Below are 18,400 nucleotides of genomic sequence, written 5' to 3'. Positions count from 1 at the left end.
TAGCTTTTGATAAGGCATTTATAGTTTTTAATTAAAGGGGGAAGAGGGAGGGAAAAAAATCCCTCTTACTGACAGACATTGCATGCGTGTAAATGTAAATATGGGCTCCGATTTTTGGAGGTTTAGACATGGGTTTCAAAGGGACCCCCCCCCCCCACCCTCTGGCTCCCACTGAATTCTGTGAGCCCTGCCTTGCCCCGTTCTGGCCCCCTGGTCCCCACTCTGGGCTGCCCTGCGCCCTTTGTCCCTTGGTTCCTGACTTACCAATTTGGTCACCGGGGTGTGAGAGGGTGAGGGGGTGGATCAGATGGCTGGGGCCACCATAACAAAATGCCACCAACTGAGTTTTTTTTAAGATTTTATTATTTATTTGTCTGAGGAAGAGAGAGTGAGCACAAGCGGGGGGAGCAGCAGGTAGAGGGAGAAGCCGATTCTCCACTGAGCAGGGAGCCCGACATGGGTGTCGATCCCAGGATTCTGGGATCACGACCTGAGCCGAAGGCAGGAAAGCTGGTAGAGCTCCTCAACCTTCTCTTCCTGGCCAGATGACCTCCAGCTCTGCCCAGAGAAGCCAAATCCCCTTACGTCTGGAGAGGGTCCTAGCCCTGGAAAGAGGACACTTGGGTTCGGGTCTCGGCTCACTCATGGGACTTTGCGAAGTCCCTTCCCACCTGGAAAATGAGGGTATGGAGTCCAGGGGTCCCCAGTGGCCCTTCTGGTTCTGACAAAGTACCAGGTTAGACCCCAAAGCTGCTATTATGGGTCGAGTGATGTCCCCTCAAAATTCACAGGTTCAAGTCCTCATCCCTGATACCTCAGAATGTGACCTTATTTGGAAGTAGGGTTGTTGTGGATGTAATTAGTAAGATGAGATCACAAGGGTGGGCCCCTAATTCAGTGCAATGGATGTCTTTATAAAAAGGGAAATTTGGGCACAGACCCTTACCTGGGCTCAGAGCCAGTACTGGATGAAGGATTAGTCAGTGTTTGTAGTCATAGGTTTACTGTCCTGCCTGAGTTTGGCTGAGACCAAGATCCAGTAAAAATGGCATTCCTGCTTTGACTTGTGGCGGAAGGGAAGGACCAGAAATATTAAGATGCGCAGAGCCAACCTGGGAACTTGCCCAAGTCCCGGGGAGCTGCTGTGGAGCCAGCAGCTGAGAGGTGACAGGACTTCAAGGCCACCAGGCCACACGGAGTCCCGTCACATCAGAGCTGGAGGGGCCTTGGAGTCCAAGGCCAAGAGCCGTGTGGTCATGGCAGTCAGCCTGCTGCCCCCGGGAGCCTCTGCTTACCTGCATTCCTTCATTCATTTGTTCATCCTTTCACTAACTCAACAACTGAACACTGCGTATTCAGTGCCCATGAAGTGGGAATACTGAGCACTCAGGACGCCAGGACCCAGAGATGAGCCAGGCAGCTACCTGTCCCCTCCTGGGACCCTCCGCCGCCCCATCTCTCAGCAGGCATGGGAGCATGACCAGGCCCGGGTGGGGGCAGGGGAACGTCCCTGGTTAGATGCTGGGGATGAGGGCCAGGGTCACCCCCTCGAGGAGGCAGATGATGGAATGCGTAAGGGATGGACTGAGGAGCCAGGCTGCCCAGGATGGAGTCCCAGCTGTGAGCCATCGGGCCTGTTGCTCCAGCTCTCCTCACCTGTTTCCTCACCTGTGAAGCGGGTGTGAGGACAGACCCACCTCCAAGGGTGGTTGTGAGGGCCAGATGTGATGAGGCACACAGGTGCCCAGATGCCCAGATGGAGCCCGGGAAGGAGAGGGACTCAGCATCACCGTCATTCCTATCGTTAGGACGGGCTTGGGCTGCCCTTGGGCCTGTCTCAGCCTCGAGGGCTTCCACTCTGTGCTGCCTCCTGGCGGTGTGCATCCCCGAGGGCCACCAGCTCCCGCCTCCTCAAGGTGCCTTTGCTGAGTGAGACGGGGTCTTCATCTCCCTTTGTCTGGCGTGAGAGCCGGTGCTGGGCCCAGACGGATGGGCTGTCACACGGGGCGGGTGTGTGCGTGTGAGTGTGCGCGTGTGTGCCCGGACATGGGCTTGCTTACCCAGAGCCACTGCAGGGCAAGGTGGGGCGTAGGTCAGCCCTACCCAGAGCTCAGGGTGATTGCCTTTAAAATCCTAGGGTTGTGGCTCGTGAGGACTGGGAGGAACCTTGAGTTCTGGCCCCTCGCGGTGCAGCTGGGGAAGCTGAACCCCACCAAAGGGAAGCCTGTTGGAGCTTTGTCCTCTAATCTGGGACACTTGTCCCTTGTCCTTTTTGATATAAAAAATATTGCTGTTATTAAATTTTACCAGTTTATCATTCTGTCCTGGAGTCAAGATTTCTTGGGGGATATCTGGCGACACCAGCAGGGGGAGGAGAGGTCAGCGTGCATGTGACCCTCAGGGGTGTCAGACCCTAGCCCCTATGCCCGGCAGCCACGACCATGCTCTGTGACGGAAAAATACAAGGTAGATAGTACAGGGGCTCTGGTGGTGAAAACTGCTATGCCCACGGGGCAGAGCCCTCACCTCCTTGTTTTCGGATGTGGTCCCAGCATCCGCAGCTGCTTCCTCGCTGGGAGAGGTCACAGCAACCCCCCTCTCCAGCCAGAGCGGCTCCTGCTTCGGCCACACACCCGCACTACTCACCTATGGCCACGGGGGGGCGCCCGAGGCATTGCGTTTTGTGGTTCTGAGTCCTGGTGGAGGTCAGGGTCCCCTCTGGAGGCCTGGACGCCTTGTGGTCACTCACCATCCTGGTCCCAGAGCCCTTTGGAAACTCCGGGAAGCTGAGAGGACAGCAGGGGTTGGGGAAGGAGGCTGGGGCCGGTCAGCACGGTTCAAATCCTGCTTGGCGGGCCGCCCCTTGGGTGGCTTTGTGCAGCTTAGCTCTCCGGGTCTCTGTTGTCACATCAGTCAGGTGGAGTCAACGCCTGGTCCCGCAGACGCTGCGTTGTGGTGAATGACACCAAACAGGAGCTAACAGGCCCCGGATACTTTCTGGCCCTGTCAACGGGCTGGTTATTTAAACTCTGCGTCTCTTTTCTCAGCGTACAACAGGGATAAGAATAGGATCCTCCACTTAGACTTGCCGGGAGTTAAGGACGGAATTCACGAAAACCGTGCCTGGCGTGCCGGGGCTCAGCGGCGCTAGCGACAGCCATCAGCCGCCCTGGCCGTGTGCCGGCCCTGTGCTCAGCGCCCCGACGTGTCCCCCGGCCCGTGGCCCTGGCCACGTGCGGGCACACTCGTGCCATTGGACAGATGAGGCTCCGAGAGGCGCCGCCGCCGGTCCGAGGCCTGGCAGACGTTTGGGGGCTGCGGCCAGGATTCTGGCCCGTGTTCATGTTCACCCGACTCCCCGGCTCCTAGCTAAGCGGGGCGTCTGGGCATATTAAGTAGGACGGAAGGGCGAGGGGAGAACCTGTTTCACAGGTGGGGAGGGTAGAGGAAGAGGGAAAGCCCGAGGGAAGGGGGGTGGTAGGGGATCTGGTCTGTCCTCCGAGGGCTCCTCCCCATACACCCCAAGCGGCGGCTTCTGCCACACTCCAGCTCGGGGGCCTGCTGCTCCCCGCTGTGCCCCCCCAACGGCTGGCTCATGGGGGGTCTGTGAGTGGGGTTCCTTCAGACTCCTTCCAGGGGCCTGGTGGGGAGCATGTGAGGGTTGTCGGGCACTGACAAGCCAGCAGCCGGCTCTGTCCCCCTCCCAGACCCCAGCCACTGCTGCCTGTCTCTGGAGTATGCCCCCCGTTCCCTCTCAACCCCCCTTCTCACCTGGCATGCAGGCAGGACAGGGCGGCCACTGAGGTTCTGTGTGACATTGGGTGTGACCTCAGAGAAACGCCAGTCTTCAAGGCGCTGCTCACGTGCCAGGGAACATTCTGGGCACGTTCTTGGGTGGGCTGAGCATCCCAGGGTGGGCAGGGGAGAATTTTGTTCAGAGCCAGGCCAGGTCCCTTGGTGTGTTCTGTCTTCAGGGGTGGTAGACTGGCGCCAATCGCCTCTCAGACTTCCTCTTCTGCCCCTGGAGGTGGCGGTGTCTCTGGAAGAAGAAGGTCATCAGAGATCTTGGTAAAGGTGACAGAGTGCCCCGGAGGCGGCGAGATCTCGGAGCTGGCGAGAGTCTGCCAGAAACATCTAGTGACAATTCTCAGAGACAGTCTGGGTGGTTTCCCCATTTTACAGATAGGGAGACGGAGGCCTTGAGAAGGGGGAGAGATGTGCTCAAAGTCCTGATTGAGTTTCTAGCAGAACGGGGGCCAGCTCAGGGCACTTCCCACCATGTTGAGCTGCCTTGGCAGGGCCGTGCGAATGCCACGTCTCCTGGGAAGTCTCTCTGGATTGCCCCTGGGCAGGGTTTTCCATCTGTCTCAGCACTCCTCGAGCCCCCCTGTGCTTACCTGCTCATCTCTGCTTGGCACCTTGTGTGGGGGCTGCTGACAACCCCCTGTTCTCTCCGGCCAGCTGGGTTTTCTTGGAGGTCAGGGTCTGTATCAGACTCATTCCTGTCCTCCCAGTACCCAGCACCCGGCCTGGCCCGGGGTTGGTGCTTACTAAGTGTGTGTGTGTGGGGGGGGGAACCCACACGGGAAAGAGATAGGGGGATAGAGGAGGGAAGGAGAGTGAATTGGGGGGTACAGCCCCCAGAGGGGGTGGAGCATAATGGAGGCAGATAGGAACAGCCCTGTCCCTTTGGAGGAGGGAGAAGGGCCAGAGAGAGGGGCGCGAGGGTGTTGTGGGGCCCGGCTGGGCCCACTGCTGAGGGTTCCCGACAGTTCCCAAGGCTTGAGGAGCCCTGGGCCCCTGACCTATGTGCCATTCCCTCCCTACCTCCCTCCTGACCTGCTTCTTTCCTCTCCCTGTAGGAGGTGTCCCCTGGGACCTGGAGAGCCCTCCCGTGTGCCTGACTGTGGGGCCAGGACCCGTCCGCACCCTGCTGAGCCTGGAGGACACCTTGTGGGCCAGCTGTGGGCCTCGGGTCACCGTGGTGGATGCCACTAGCTTGCAGACTCAGGTACTGGCCCTACCTTGTGGCTCAAGGCTGTCGGCCTCTGGGCCATCTGCTGGGTGCATGTGGACCCTTCTCATGTCTGCCTGGCACCGTGCTCAGCCCCAGCTGTGTCTCAGGAATCCGTGAGAGTTTGTTGAGAAGCACAGTGGGCCGCCAATCACTGCTGGGCCCTGCCCTCTGCCCCAGCATGCACCCCCGGGGCTGCCTGGAGGGGAAGGGTCCCGACCACGGGGCTGAGCCGTGATCTGGCCCCTGGGCTGTGTCTCTTGCTACCTGTGGAGCAGGAATTGGGAGCCCTGCCTCACACCGTACCCAGGACCCGGCTGTGCTGAGGGGAGGCCGGTGGACGCAGCTGTCCTGGAGGCTGGGCTCTATTTAATTTATTTTTTTAAATATTTATTTATTTGAGAAAGAGGGAGGGAGAGGGAATGAGAGCAGGCAGAGGAGGAGAGGGAAATCTTCAAGCAGACTTGCCACTGAGCATGGAGACCGACGCGGGGCTGGATCTCACAACCCTGAGATCATGACCTGAGCCGAAATCAAGAGTCGGACGCTTAACCGACTGAGCCACCTGGGCACCCCTGGGCTCCTTAAACTGTGGAGGTGGAGGCTGCAGTGTCCCCCTTGCCATGTTGTGGGCTGAGCACCTCCTGCGCCCTGGCTGCCGGGATGAGGGCCTGGTCCCCGGACCACAGGCGTGGACTCAGGCATGGCTCCCCAGTGGTATTTCGGTGATGTTTGCCATCGTTTGATTTGTTTGGATTGTCAGCTTGGAGTGGGGCCTTGGTAATCAGGCCCAGAGTAGAGGTTTGGGTATAGGCTCAGGGTTGGAACAGACAGGTACCCCAGGTGAGCTTCTGTGGGGGGGCGATTGCCATTTGCCCACTGGCTCATCTCTGTAAATGGGCTGTAAATTGGCTACGTAATAGCCAGGCAAGCACACTAAGGGAGTCCTGCCATTGTAAGATCACAGGTGTTGAGGGCTGGATCAGGTGGGGAAACTGAGGCCCAGGGAGCTGTGGGCACGCCCTGGGACCCTGGCTTGAGTCTCAGGGTCGTGGTGCTCACTTTCTGTTTTTGTTGGAACCTGAGGGGCAGTTCTGGAGCTGTGTGTGCCCTGCTCTGCGTCCCAGTGCCGCTCACCTGCTGGTGCCTTGTTAGGGCCCCATCTGTGAACCCTAGTTTCCCACTGGTGAAAGGGGGCTCAGTGTCCCTTCCCGGGGGTCCTCTCGCTCACTGAGATAATGCTTGGGAGCCACAGTCCTGGTCAGTGCCAAGTGCTGGGCACATTTGATTAGAGGCCCCTCCTGGTGCTGGGAAGGGAGGAGGAGGGATTACACCCCAGCCCGCCAGCCGGGGGTGGGGGGCAGTGCTCGGGGCAGAACTGGAGGGTTTAGGCTTTGAGTTCTCTTCATCCTTTAGAGGAGAAGGGTGTTGGGGGTTGAAGGTGACTCCTGGGCCCCAGTCCCAGGCCGAGGGCTGGGAACATCCTGTTGAGGACCAGTGACCTCACTGGCCCCGCTGGGCCCGGCCAGGTGGGGGATCTGGGGAGGGGCCGGGGGGGCCTCAACAGGAAGGAGGCTACTGCCTCCCGCTCTGGTCTTCTTTCTCCTGGGGGGAAGCCAGAGTGGGGAGGGGAGCCCTGAGCAGCTGTAGCCACAGACCCCCTTCCCAACCCCTGATTTGCTTTGGGGGGCTTGCCTGCTACCACCCCCCACCTGCCCCAAGGGCCTCTCACCTCCTCCACCTTCTGAGAAGGAGAACAGGGAGAGCTGGTTCCCCCAGGGCCTTTGGGGTCCCTGAAACTCAAGCCACTTGGTAGGAGGAAGGACGGGGCCCATCTGACTCCTTGGCCTACCCCCTGCAGCACCTCCCCCAGTGTCCCTGCATTGTCCTTATGCCAGGCCTGGGTGCCCTTGTTGGCTTTCTCCTGCTAGCACCTGTGCAGGCTCCAACTCGTGTGGAGGAGAGCCGTGTGAGGGGTGCTCAGCCAGCAGCTGAGCACTGGGGCCCAGTTGAGGGCAGCTGGGGAAGCAGGGAGGGGTCCCAGTCCTGCACATGGCAGCCTCCAGACTGATGGGGGAGACACAGCCCTGCCCTTGGGGGCTTCCAGTCTGAAGAGGGAGACACAGCCTGCCCTTGGGGGCCTCCAGTACGATGAGTGAGACCCAGCCTGCCCTTGGGGGGACTCTAATCTGAAGAGGGAGACATAGCCTGCCCTTGAGGGCCTCCAATCTGATGGGGGAGACCCAGCAATGCCTTTGGGGGGCTTCCAGTTTGATGGGAGAGACCCAGGCCTGCCCTTGGAGGGCCTCCAATCTGATGGCGAGATACCACCTGCCCTTCGGAGGTCTCCAGTCAAATGGGGGAGACAGACCCCTGCCCTTGGGGGCTTTCCAATCTGATGGAGAGACACGACCTCAAGAATAGGACCAGGAGAACTGTGTGGGAAAAGTGAGCCCAGAGACGTGAAGAAGCCAAGAGCAGAGACAGGATGAGATGGAAAGGAGCAAGCCCTCCTAGTGCCCTGTTGGCCAAAGGACGCTCTTAGCCCTGCCAACAGGGGCAATGAAGGGAGAGGGAGGAGGCAGCTGGGGACACTGGGAGGCAGGCTGTGAACTAAGAGGTGTCTCTAAAGAAGACTCTTCTAAGGAAGGGTTCAGAGGACCCAGAAACCACATGGGAGTCAGCGGCTGATGGTTGTTGGGGAGGAGGTGTGGGCCACAGGGCCTGAGCCCTGGTGAAAGCTGGGTCCCCCTGGCCCCCGCCCAGGGCCCTGAGACTTTCTGGAGGGGCGGATTGAGAGGCATCACCCAGGGCAGTGGCCCCCATCTCTGTCCTGGCCATGCCCCTCTTGGGTTCCCTGGGCACCCCACTCCCTTGGAGGTGTGTGGTTGGCTGGCTGGCTGCTTTAGATGGCCCTGGCTCTGCCTGCCAAGCTGTGCACCCTTGGACAAGGCGCCCAGCCCTCCTGGGCCTCAGTGGCATCACCTGGAGAATGCGATGCTGATAGGACTCTGTAGAGGGTTGAATGAGAATACTTAGTGTGGAAGGGCTGTTCCACACAGGGCCCGGCAAATAGCAAGTGCTCAACGAACATTGGCTATCACTGTGATTATTTGCCTCAGTTAAGTCCTTATTACCATATATAGGGCTTATTTGGAGATTCAAGCTCCCTTTGAGTTGGTGTTGCTGGTGGGTATGGGGTGTGCGTCCATGTCGCGGGTCTGCCATCCTGGCTTTGCCGGCAGGAAGGGGATCGTGAGACAAATGGATGAAGGGCAGGACAGGGATGGGGCCGGGCCCTGGCTCTCTTTCACCCGATTTTACCTCTTGCCAGCCGCAGTGCAGTCCTGCCCGGGCCCCGAAGCTCAGCTCTGGCCCTACCCTCCCTGGGGCTGAGCAGCCACCAGGCTCCAGCTCTAAGCTGCAATGATTTAAGATTAGTTGTGGACCAGCTGCTCTGAAGAAGGGGATCAATATGGCCTTTTACCTGCATTGCACACCATGGAGGGCATCAGGAGGGTGTTGGGTGCGGGGAGGCAGGACAGAGGGAAGGGGTGGTGGGTCGGAGGGAGCATGCGACCTGTCTGCAGCCGCGGAAATTGAAAAGTTTGTGTGCTGACTGGTGCGCGCAGCTCACCTTCAGTACACACAGCCCTTCGGTACAGTAACGAGGTGATCACCATGCATATTTAATGAAGCTGCACTTGGCCGCTGCTTGGGATAGAGAGGAAGCCTGCCCACCTCAGCGCCAGGGCTCTGGAAACAGCCCGGACTGGCTGCTGCCTAATGACGCCGTCTGTGGGGCCCGGCTTGTGGCCGGCTGGGCCTGGGGGAGCAGGGCTGCTGTCCCAGGGCTCAGCACACTTCTCTGCAGAACGCTTTACTTCAGAGGAAGGGCACTGCTTATCAGCAGCGACGTGGCACATTCTCCCCCAGGCTGGAGAAAACCCTCGGTGGGGATTTGGGGTGCTTAGGACTAACTGCTCAGTGCTCCGAACCAGGGGGCCCGGGAGTGTGCCAGTGGCTGAAGGTGCGTGCCTGCTGGGGCTCTGGCCCAAATGTGGAGACATAAGGAGTTAATCTAGGGATTGTGTTAACTCCAAGGAGCTTTCCCTGATTTTTGCCACCCCCAGGAAAATGATACTAACCAACGTATATGGATCGGGTATGGGTTTTAAGTACTTTGCAGGAATTAACATGTTTAATCCTTAAATCACCCTATGAGATGAGCATTATTATTATTCCCACTTTATGGATGAGGAAACAGAGGTACAGAAAGGTTAAGTGACTTGCCCCAGGTCACACAGCTAGAAGGAGGCCGAGCTGGGATCTGAACATGGGCGTCTGACTCCTCAGTCTGCTCTTGATCTCTGTGTCAGCTGCTTGGGTAGGCAGAAGGCTGTGTCCTTTGGGCTGCATTTGTCCCCTACAGTTTCTGTCCTGTTAAATGTAACTGCTGGGAACTCTGATTTGTTTATGCATGTGCTTTTTTCACCAGCATGTCTTCCGGGCCAAGGATTGCTGCCTGTTCATTTTCCTTTCCCCCGTGTCCGGCTTACACAGCGGTGCTCTGAGTCCGTAGTCATGGTGTATGGACAGATGGGTGTCCTGATTCCCAGGCCCTCTGTGTGGGGTGCTGGAGGGATGGACGTGAGTAAGACCTGGTCTCAGCTCCTTGGGAGCTCAGAGGCCAGTGTGGGGAGCAGACCCGGGACGCTGAGTGTCAGCCCAGGGTGAGGAGACTGCGAGGGGGCAAGCCCAGGCCCAGTGGGAACCCAGGGGAGGCACGAGGGGTGCCAGATCCAGCTGGAGGAGGGACAGGAGCTGGTGAGGTTCCTGGAGGTCAGGACCCCTGAGCTGGACTGGGCAGGTGCATGGCTGTGATGAGTGCAGGAAGAGAGGAGGCAGGGAAGATGCTCTGAGCAGAGAGCGCACCATGAGCTGGGTCAGAGTCAGCCCCGCCGAGCACAGATACGGTTTGGAGGGCTCCCTGGGGACAGGCCTCTCACTGTACCCCTGCCCCCCACCAGCTGTCTCCATTTAGGTCCACTTGGCCCCCGGTGGCCACCCCTGACCTTGCTGAGCCTGCCCCCTGCGGAGCCAGCCCCCACAGTGTGTCTCTAGGTTTGACGCTTGCCCACCGACTGCTTGTTCGGCTCCTTGATCCCAGCGGAGCCGCCGTGAGACCTGTTAAATCATAATGTAGCTTGCTAGGGCTTGTGTCAACACCGCATCCTTGTGTTCATTATCTAGATCGGCACCTTCAAAGTCTAATCCAGTCATATGGAGTTCATTTTAACCGATCGCTGGAGGGGAAGCCGGCTGTGGGATGGCTGTTGCATCTTGATTAAAGAATAAACTTACTGGGGACAGGTCGCCTGGAAAGTGCCGGAACGCAGGGCAGGTTGTATCAGTGTTTGGGCCCGGGGCCTGGCTCCTGTCCTGCAGGGCTGTTGTGAGGGTTAATTGGGGCAGCCTCCCTCTCATGAGACCGCAGCTCTCCCACCGGCAGAGAAGTCTGTCTGGACCACCTCCCGTCCTCCACACGCACCGGGTCACCCCCTGGGACCGGCCGCCACAGCACCGTGCTCCTTCACAGCACTGGCCAAAGCTGCATGTTGATGTTCTGGGGACACTTACCGGATTAACGAGACCGGGGCTGTGTAGGGCAGGACCACGCCTGCTTGGCTCCCATTGCATGCCTGGTGCTGAGACCAGGCTGATGTGTAGCAGGTTCTCAGTGCAGGGCTGTGATGGGTGTTTCCTTTAGGGCGATGGGCTCTGGCTGTGGTGGACAAGGAGGGGAGATTTGGACAGGGGTGTGCTGTTAACCTGCTTCAGAGCTCAGTGCTGAGCACATGAAGGGCGCTTCTCAGAGCGCGTGCTGTCGATAATCCCACCTGGCTCGGGCTCCCGCACATCCTGCGGTCGCCACGCCCTCAGTGCCTGGCCACTGGCCTCTGATACGGGCACTGATGCTTTTGGTCCTCAGGCATGCCCGAAAAGAAACTTCTCTGGATTCCTGAACACCGACAGCCCCCAGATGTCCCCCTGCCCACCCCCACGTAGGGCCACCTTCCCCCCCCCTTAATTTTCACGTTTAGTGCCCAAACTTAGTTTGCATGTATTAGCTGTTGTAAATCTATCATAACAGTGTGACGTGGCATGAATAATGCATCACTGGGCTGTATTAGTTTTCTGTCTCCTGTCTTATTTATGACACGAAACGGGTGGGAATTTGCAAAAGTGAAATCTAGGCGCAGGGCTTCCTGGGTAATGGTATGCAAATTGGCGTGAGGGCGGAAAGATTCACCCAGTCCTGGGGGTGCCTGAGCCCCAGTGTGTGGGCCACCTGAGCATGCGGGGAAGGGCTCATGCCACTGCAGGGAGTCATCTCTGTTCACAGTTTTGTCTTAATTTTCTTAAGTGTGTGTGTCATTGCTGTTGTCATCCTATTGTTTTTTTAAAATGAAAAGTTGGCAGGTGAAACTCCAGACATTGATTTTCTAAAGGTTGTGGAGACTTCCCAGGAGGCTCAGACCGTGAGCATTTTCCAGCAGCAGGAAGAATTGAGGTTAGACTTTCAGAAGAACTTCCTTTCAGGAAGCTTGTGAAGGACAGGGGCTGGGGGTGGGTTTGGTGCTCCTGTGGGGCCCCCTCCTGGGGAGGGTATCGAGGGGCCGCGCATGACTCAGGGCCAGCTCTGCTCCAGGGCGCTGGGGGTTGTGAGGAGGTATCTCCAGGGATGTCCTGTGGAGCTGGGGATGGCTGAGGGACAGGGCTCCAGGCCCCCTCTCTCCTCACCGGGAAGAGCTCAGAGCTTTCCTGTATCCCATATTTGGTCTCCCCCTGTCCTGGAAGATTTAGGTTGGTAGAGGATTTCATGGTGTAAAAACAAGTGGTTTGAAGCTGTTGGCTCAGGGAGCAGGTTCTGTGAAGCCGTGGAGAAGCCAAGTGAGGTGGTGGGGGGAAGGCAGATGGAAGAGGATATTATGGAGAGAACAGATGGGGGACTGGAGGTGAGGGAGGGGCAGACGACAGTGGCAGGTGGCAGTCCTCCGCCTCTGAGCCCCTGCCCCGCAGCGTCTCTGGCTGTCAGTCTGTCCTCCCATCCATGGAGCTCTCCCATGTCCCCCACTCCTCTGCGGTCACTCTCCCCTCTGAGCCCTGCCGCAGCGGGGAGGGAGGACAGACACCAAAGGAGCAGCTTCCTAGCCCCCTAGGAGCTGGCAAAGACACACAGAGCCACGAATGGACCCCTGAAGGCTGGGCCCTGGGCTGGGCCTTCCTACGGTGGAGACTGGGAGTCTGAGGCCAGGACCAGACTCCAGGTGTCATCGTAGATCGAGTGAGATCACACAGGGAGGGGCTCAGGCCAGCGCCTGGTGCACTCAGACCGTTACAGGATGATCATCTCACGCCTGGCAGCTAGACTGGGGGAGGGTCTGCTGGGCCGGAAGCTCTAAGGGGGCGATCCTGCTGCCACGACTGAGTGGGCTCGCATGGTGGTCAGCGTGGGCTTGGGAGCTGGGCTGGCTGGCTTCGGCCCCTGGCTCCCCGCCACGTGCCTCCACTTCCCCACCTGTAAAACGGGGATAATTACAGAACCCACCCCAGGGCTAAGCAGCTGGATGCATGTGAAGCACACTGTGTCACAGCTGTTTTACAGGGACAGGACTTGGTCAGGATCACGTGGGACATCCGATGGTGGAGCCAGGATCTCCAGCTCCTTCTTCTCTAGTGCCTGGTCCCGAGGCCCGGGGTCCACCATGTCTGGCTTGATGGCCAGAGGCAAAGGGCCAGGTGTCGGCTCCCCCGGATACCTGGGGAGAGAAGGCAGTGGGGTGAGACAGTGGCCAGCACAAGTCCTGACCCAGAGTAGGTGCCCTGGGTGCAGGGGCCTTATCCTTGTGCCCGTGCTCTGCTGTAGGGCAGACACACCTTCCACCGAGCCCGGGAGCCCAGGAGAGGAGTGACAGTGTGGCCAGACGGGAACCAGGCCTCCTGGAGCAGGTTCAGTGAGAATGGGTGTGTGGGAAGAGGCTCCTGAGCAGTGTGAGCAGACGCATGGGGGTGAGGACAGCTTGTGTGTGTGAACAGGTGTGTGTGCACCTGTGTGTATGTGTGCAGGTGAGAGGCGGAAATTGGTCAGTTACATTCACATTGTTTAGTCCTTGACTGTAGCTTGAATCCCACTGACAGCATCCAGTTGGGCTCTGGGGATCTGGGTCAAGCCTGGAATCATTCCCCTATCCCCGTGGTGCCCCTGCCCCCTGCCCAGCTGTCTTGGGTGCAGATCCGTGCCTGGAACTGAGACGTGACCCTTCCGGGCGCCTCTCACACCCTCAGCAGGAGGGCGGCACAGCCTCCTCGGCCGAGCCTGCTCACCTCTACTTCTGTGGCCAAGGGGAGTCCAGAACAGTGGGGAGAGGTCATATGTGCTCAGTGACAAGCAGGTGTAGCGTAGGCATATCTAACTTTTGGGAGGCCAAGGGTGGTTTGCAGACTCTTTAGAGATATTGGCAAAAACGGCTGACCATCCTTCTAGAAAAATGTACCAGAGGTGCCAAATATTTCACAGTTAATTCCAAAATGGGTTGTTAAAAGTTTAGAGCAGGCTGTCAGTCTTGGGGCGGGCAGGGCCATCCATCTGTCTGTCCCTTTTCTGTTCCCGTGGTGGCCCTGAGCTGGAAGAGTCCAGCACCAGGTCAGGACTCTTGTAACCCACACTTTAGAGATGAGTCAGCTGAGCCCCAGAGGTGCTGACTGACTTGCTGGTGAGAGATGGAGTCACATCTAAAGCCCCTCCCCCCCGCCCGGCGAAATGCCCCGGAAGGACCCCTCTGCTTCTGGCACGTGATCCCTTGGTTGTGACCAGGTCGGACTCCAAAGGCAGTGTGTGGAGGCATTGGACGGAGCCCACACAAAGGTGTCTTTGTGTGTGGCTCAGAGACCGGGTATGGGCTGTGGAGTCCCACCAGGGTGACCATCCGTCCCAGCTTGCCCAGGACTGGGTGTCCGGCTTCTGGTGCTACCGCTGTGCCTCCCCCTGCAAACCGGGGCGGCTGGTCACCCGGAGCTGGCATCCTGGCGTTTCCCCCCGTTTCCTGCACTATGACTTTGTGAGGGTCATTCAGCCTCTCTATTTGTTTCCTCAGCTGTGAAATGTTGATAAGAGTAAGATAGATAAAGGAAGGGAAGGGAGTTGTGCCGATTGCCTTTAAACCACAGACTGCACCTGCCCACTGCCCAGAGCAGCCGCTCGGAGCGGGACCTCTGCGTCTCCACCCCCAGCCTGTCCCCTGGCTGGTGGAGTGAGCCCGCACCGTGGATGTCTCTTGAAGCCTGCCTGTTTGATAAGGATGGCAGTGGTGCCCTCATTCCAGGTGGCTGGGGCGTGACATGGAGGCAGGGCTGGCTGAGGGGCTGGCACGTGCTCCGTGGGCGATCTCTGGACCAGGCAGCCCGCCCTGGTGACCGAGCAAGGAGCGGGACGGAGAGCCCCTGCATGCCCACGCTCTGTTGGGGTGCCCGGCAGGAGATGCCTGGGGGAGCATCCCGAACTTGGAGTCCAGGGGTCAGGCCCATGCCCAGCTCTGCCCCTGCCCCATGGGACCACCTGGGCTCACATTCCCCTTTCTAGGGTCGGCCCCTCTTCTCTCATAAAGGTCTCTGCGAGGAGGAAATGCTGTGGCGTGGGGAGGGCCTGGCACACAGTAGGTGTCCAGCAGGTCGGAGCCATGCCAGCCTTCTGCCACCTCTTTGGCAGCCCCCAGCCAGCCCCGAACGTCCCAGCGCTCCTTCCCGGCTCCTTGGCATCCTCTCAGCTCCACTGACTTTGAGTGGTGAGCTGCTCACCCTGGGAATTTATAGAAACCGAGCACAGAAGCGTCACCTGGAGGCACATAAATATTGTACGATGGAGGTTGAGCTGCGTCAGCACAACCTGGAGCAGCGTCACTCACCTGAACCATATGGTGCACGTGCCTGCAGCCGGGCGAGGGGGACAGGCCGTGGTGGGTCGGTGCAGCACCCCGGTCTCTTCCCAGCTCCCCGACCAGCTCCTCACTGCAGGTGGAATGCACGGAGCCCTCGCAGTGGCCAGCCCTGCCCGCGGAGCCTCCCGGGACTCCAGAGGGCAGGTTCTCCTCCTGGCCCCATTGACAGGTGAGAGAGGAGAGACAGTGACCTGGCCAGAGGTGAGCCAGGAGCTAGGCGTCAGGCCCAGGCCCTTCCCTCTGGCTGCCGGCTTTTTTTTTTTTTTTTTTTTTTTAAATAACTTTGTCTCCCCGCCCCCCAACTTTTTATTTAGAGAAATTTCAAACTACAGTAAAGTTGAAAGAATAGTACAATAAACACACAAATATTCTTTACCTAGTTAACCAACTGTTAGCATTCTGCCGTAATCCCCCATATTACACATACACTCCCTTTGTTGGCTAAGCCATTTAAAAGTCAGTTGCAGACATTATTACTCTTCACCCCTAAATAGGGAGGGGTGGCATGGCTATCCCACATAACTTCCACAGCATCATCCTGCCCGGGAATTCAACGTGGAATTGTGTCTGTAGGTGCCTTTTCCCCAGTCGTCCCCCAAATATCTTGTATAGCTTCTCTCCTGACCCCGTGCAGGATCCAGCTGGGATTGAACATTGCATTTGGTTTTCATGCCTCTTTAGTCTCTTTTTAATCTAGAACAATACTTCTGCCTTTATTTTATTTTTTGTCTCCGTGATACTGACTTTTTTTTTTTGAGAAATCCAAGCCACAGTCTCATAAAAATTTCACAACCAGGAATTGGCTGGTGTTTTCTCAGATGGGCTTTGAGTGTGTGGCCAGATTCTGCGTGGGGGAGCTGTGGGCTTCTCATGGCATGGCAGGAGGAGGGGGGAAATGCAGGCTGGTCCCATCCCCGATCGGTTCAGGCAGGTCCTTCAGGGGTCCTCATCCTAAAGGGACTGGTTTCCCTTTGTAATTCCTGGGTCACCTGCAGGGAATTCCTTCAGAACGTGTGCATATCCTGTTCCTCGGCAAACTTTTGCCCCAAATTTTCATTATTTCAAGAGTTCTCCTTACCCTGACTCAACCCCCCTTCCTCTATCACCTCTACACGTTTATAGACTCTTTTAAAATCCAGTGTGCTATAATCCAGGACCATCGCTCCTCTTGATACTCAAATTGTCTCAAATTTGGCCAATAGGAGCCCCTTCGTGTTGGCTCCTGGGTCCCTTGGTCACTTACTTCCCCATTATTCATGGGGTGCTTCCCTGCTCTTCTGCATCGGGAGAAGTTCTGCCCCTCATGGGCCATTTCTCTGGGGTATCCAGGCTGGTTCCCTTTCGTGGGCATGGAGTCTGGGGTGCTCCCTGCTGCTGAATGTCATTGCTTCCAGACCCTTTCAGTGCACAGGGCCAGGAAAAAGAACTTAGGTTCGCACAGACAGCTCTGATCCAGATCTGAGACTGCAGACCTCCACCCTCACCTTCTCTCACTCTGTCTTCGACTCTTCTCGCTGTGAAAACCCTGGCCCCCGAGAATAATCTCTGTGAACTTCAGCCACACCACGTGGTGTCCGAATCGCTGGGCCCGCCCCAGCACCCACACCAAGTCTACTATGTCAAGTCCAGGACTTTGCAGATCTTTCTGTCCTTAAGGCCCCGGGGTGTGTGGTCAGCGGGCTGAATTCCCACGCTGCCGGAATGGGTTCTTTTCTGTGTGGGTGTGGCCATGTTCCAATAAAAGGGGACCCACCCAAACAGGGGGCAGGCCTCTGTAGTCTGAGGGTCACTGTTTGCAGACTGTGGTCTAGACTATCATCCTAATGCAGTTCCCGGGGCAGGATGAGCAGCCGGCAAATCGTCCTGCCTGGACTGTGGGGGCCGAGTAGGCAGGAGGTGCCGGGCCTCCCGGAGCTCAGAGGAGGGACAGGCCTGTGCTGGTGGCTGCTGGGCAGGGGGCCTTCTTCAGAGACAAGGAGGATAGAGGCCTCTGAGAGGGAAGGTGACCCACACTGCTGGGCTCCAAGACCGGCCAGGGGCTAGAGGAGGGGTCCAGAGGGGAGAAATGGGAAGCTAGCACTGAGCCCCGTGGGCAGCAAGGACTGGGCCTCACTGCTGCCTGCCCCACCCCCCCAGGAGTACTGGGGCCCATGCTGCCGGCATGCCACCTGCCCTGTCCTGTGTCCCCGGGAGGCCCAGCCAGGACTCCCAGGACCTGGCTCCGTAAGCGGGCTCCTGGCCTGGGGAGGGGGCCCGGAGAGCGGGGAGATCACGGAGGAGGGAGGGGCTGAAGCTGCCACACCCGTTGCTCATGCCTCCTGCCCTTTCCCCCACCGTGTACCGCGGGGCTTGGCAGGTTTGCACAGGCCTTTATAAAGACCCTCAGGCCTGGGGGCAGACCTGTTGTGCGTCTGCACAAGTGAGCCTGGATTTCCGCCGCTGACTTCTCTTAGTTGGATTCTGACTCAGGCGCGGCTTTCCACGGCCCTAGGCCTGCTGGTTCCCACGCGCTCTGGCTTTCTCGGAGGCTTCCAACCCTTCCACAGGAGCGGGGCGAGCACGCACACGCCTTCCTGTTGGCGTGCGTGCGTGTGTGCATTTGTGTGCAAGTGTGTGCGTGCCGTGTTGGGGGAAGGAAGGTCTGCAGACAAAGCCTGTCGGGTGCCCCCCTCCACCCCTGCTGCCCCCTCCGTTTATCGGTCGGCTCGTTGACGGCGGGCCCCGTGGGAAGTGGGGTCCAGCCTCAGCGGCTCATCTGTGGCTCCTCTGCTGGCCTCTCCCGCAGGGCCTGTTGGGAGGCGTCCTGTTTGGATCTGGTGCTCCACCTGGGGCTGGGCCTTCAGGAACGTTGTCTTGAGCACAGGCTGGTTCGGGAAGATAAGCACCCCGGCCGCCCAGGGTTCCTGGGAAGGACTAAGGAGAACTGAAAGCCAGCGCTCCAGGGCTGTGGGCAGCAGACTTGGGGGTGAAGGGCCACAGGGATGAAGTTGCTCCTCTCCCCTTGACGGTGTGGGCTGGGCCCAGCTTGCGGAAGCTGTGAGGGGCTTGGCCTCCCTCTAAATCCCAGAGGCTCACTGGCTGAGCCTCCAGGACCTGGGCCTTCATTGGGGGGGGGGGTTGCTGAGGAAAGAGGAGCAGAGACCCCCCGCCAGCCCCTTGTGTGAGCCCCCAGTCTGAGGGAGCAGGAGTGTGCCACACCTCATATAAGACCCCCCCTCCTCGCCGCTGGGGAGCCCCCACTTTGATGGAGACAACATGCCTCTGCCCTGGGTGAACTTCCTGGCTGAGAGGGAGCTGGGGCTTCTGCTCTCAGGGTCCCCCCATTGAGGGACGAGCTGTGCCACAGAATCCTGCCTCCTGAGAGCAGCCTGGCCCGAGGGGAGGGGAG

General features: G+C 58.6%; 1 protein-coding gene across 8 annotated transcripts in view; it reads left to right on the top strand.

Annotated features, from left to right (window-relative positions):
* Positions 1-18,400, top strand: part of ARHGEF10L (Rho guanine nucleotide exchange factor 10 like) — a 142,240-nt gene that overhangs the window by 106,018 nt on the left and 17,822 nt on the right. For all 8 annotated transcript variants that reach the window (XM_054513113.2, XM_045898579.3, XM_045898583.3 and 5 more), the window contains one exon: positions 4,863-5,011. In XM_054513113.2, coding sequence (XP_054369088.1) covers positions 4,863-5,011 — 149 coding nt within the window. The remainder of the gene's footprint in view (positions 1-4,862; positions 5,012-18,400) is intronic.

The sequence above is a fragment of the Mirounga angustirostris genome, unplaced genomic scaffold (assembly GCF_029215605.1).
Source record: "Mirounga angustirostris isolate CCGP_5_RB_7025 unplaced genomic scaffold, mMirAng1.0.hap1 SCAF_4, whole genome shotgun sequence".
NCBI lineage: Eukaryota > Metazoa > Chordata > Mammalia > Carnivora > Phocidae > Mirounga > Mirounga angustirostris.
The sequence above is the reverse complement of the archived record's forward strand: the minus strand, read 5'-3'. Positions and strand labels throughout refer to the sequence as shown.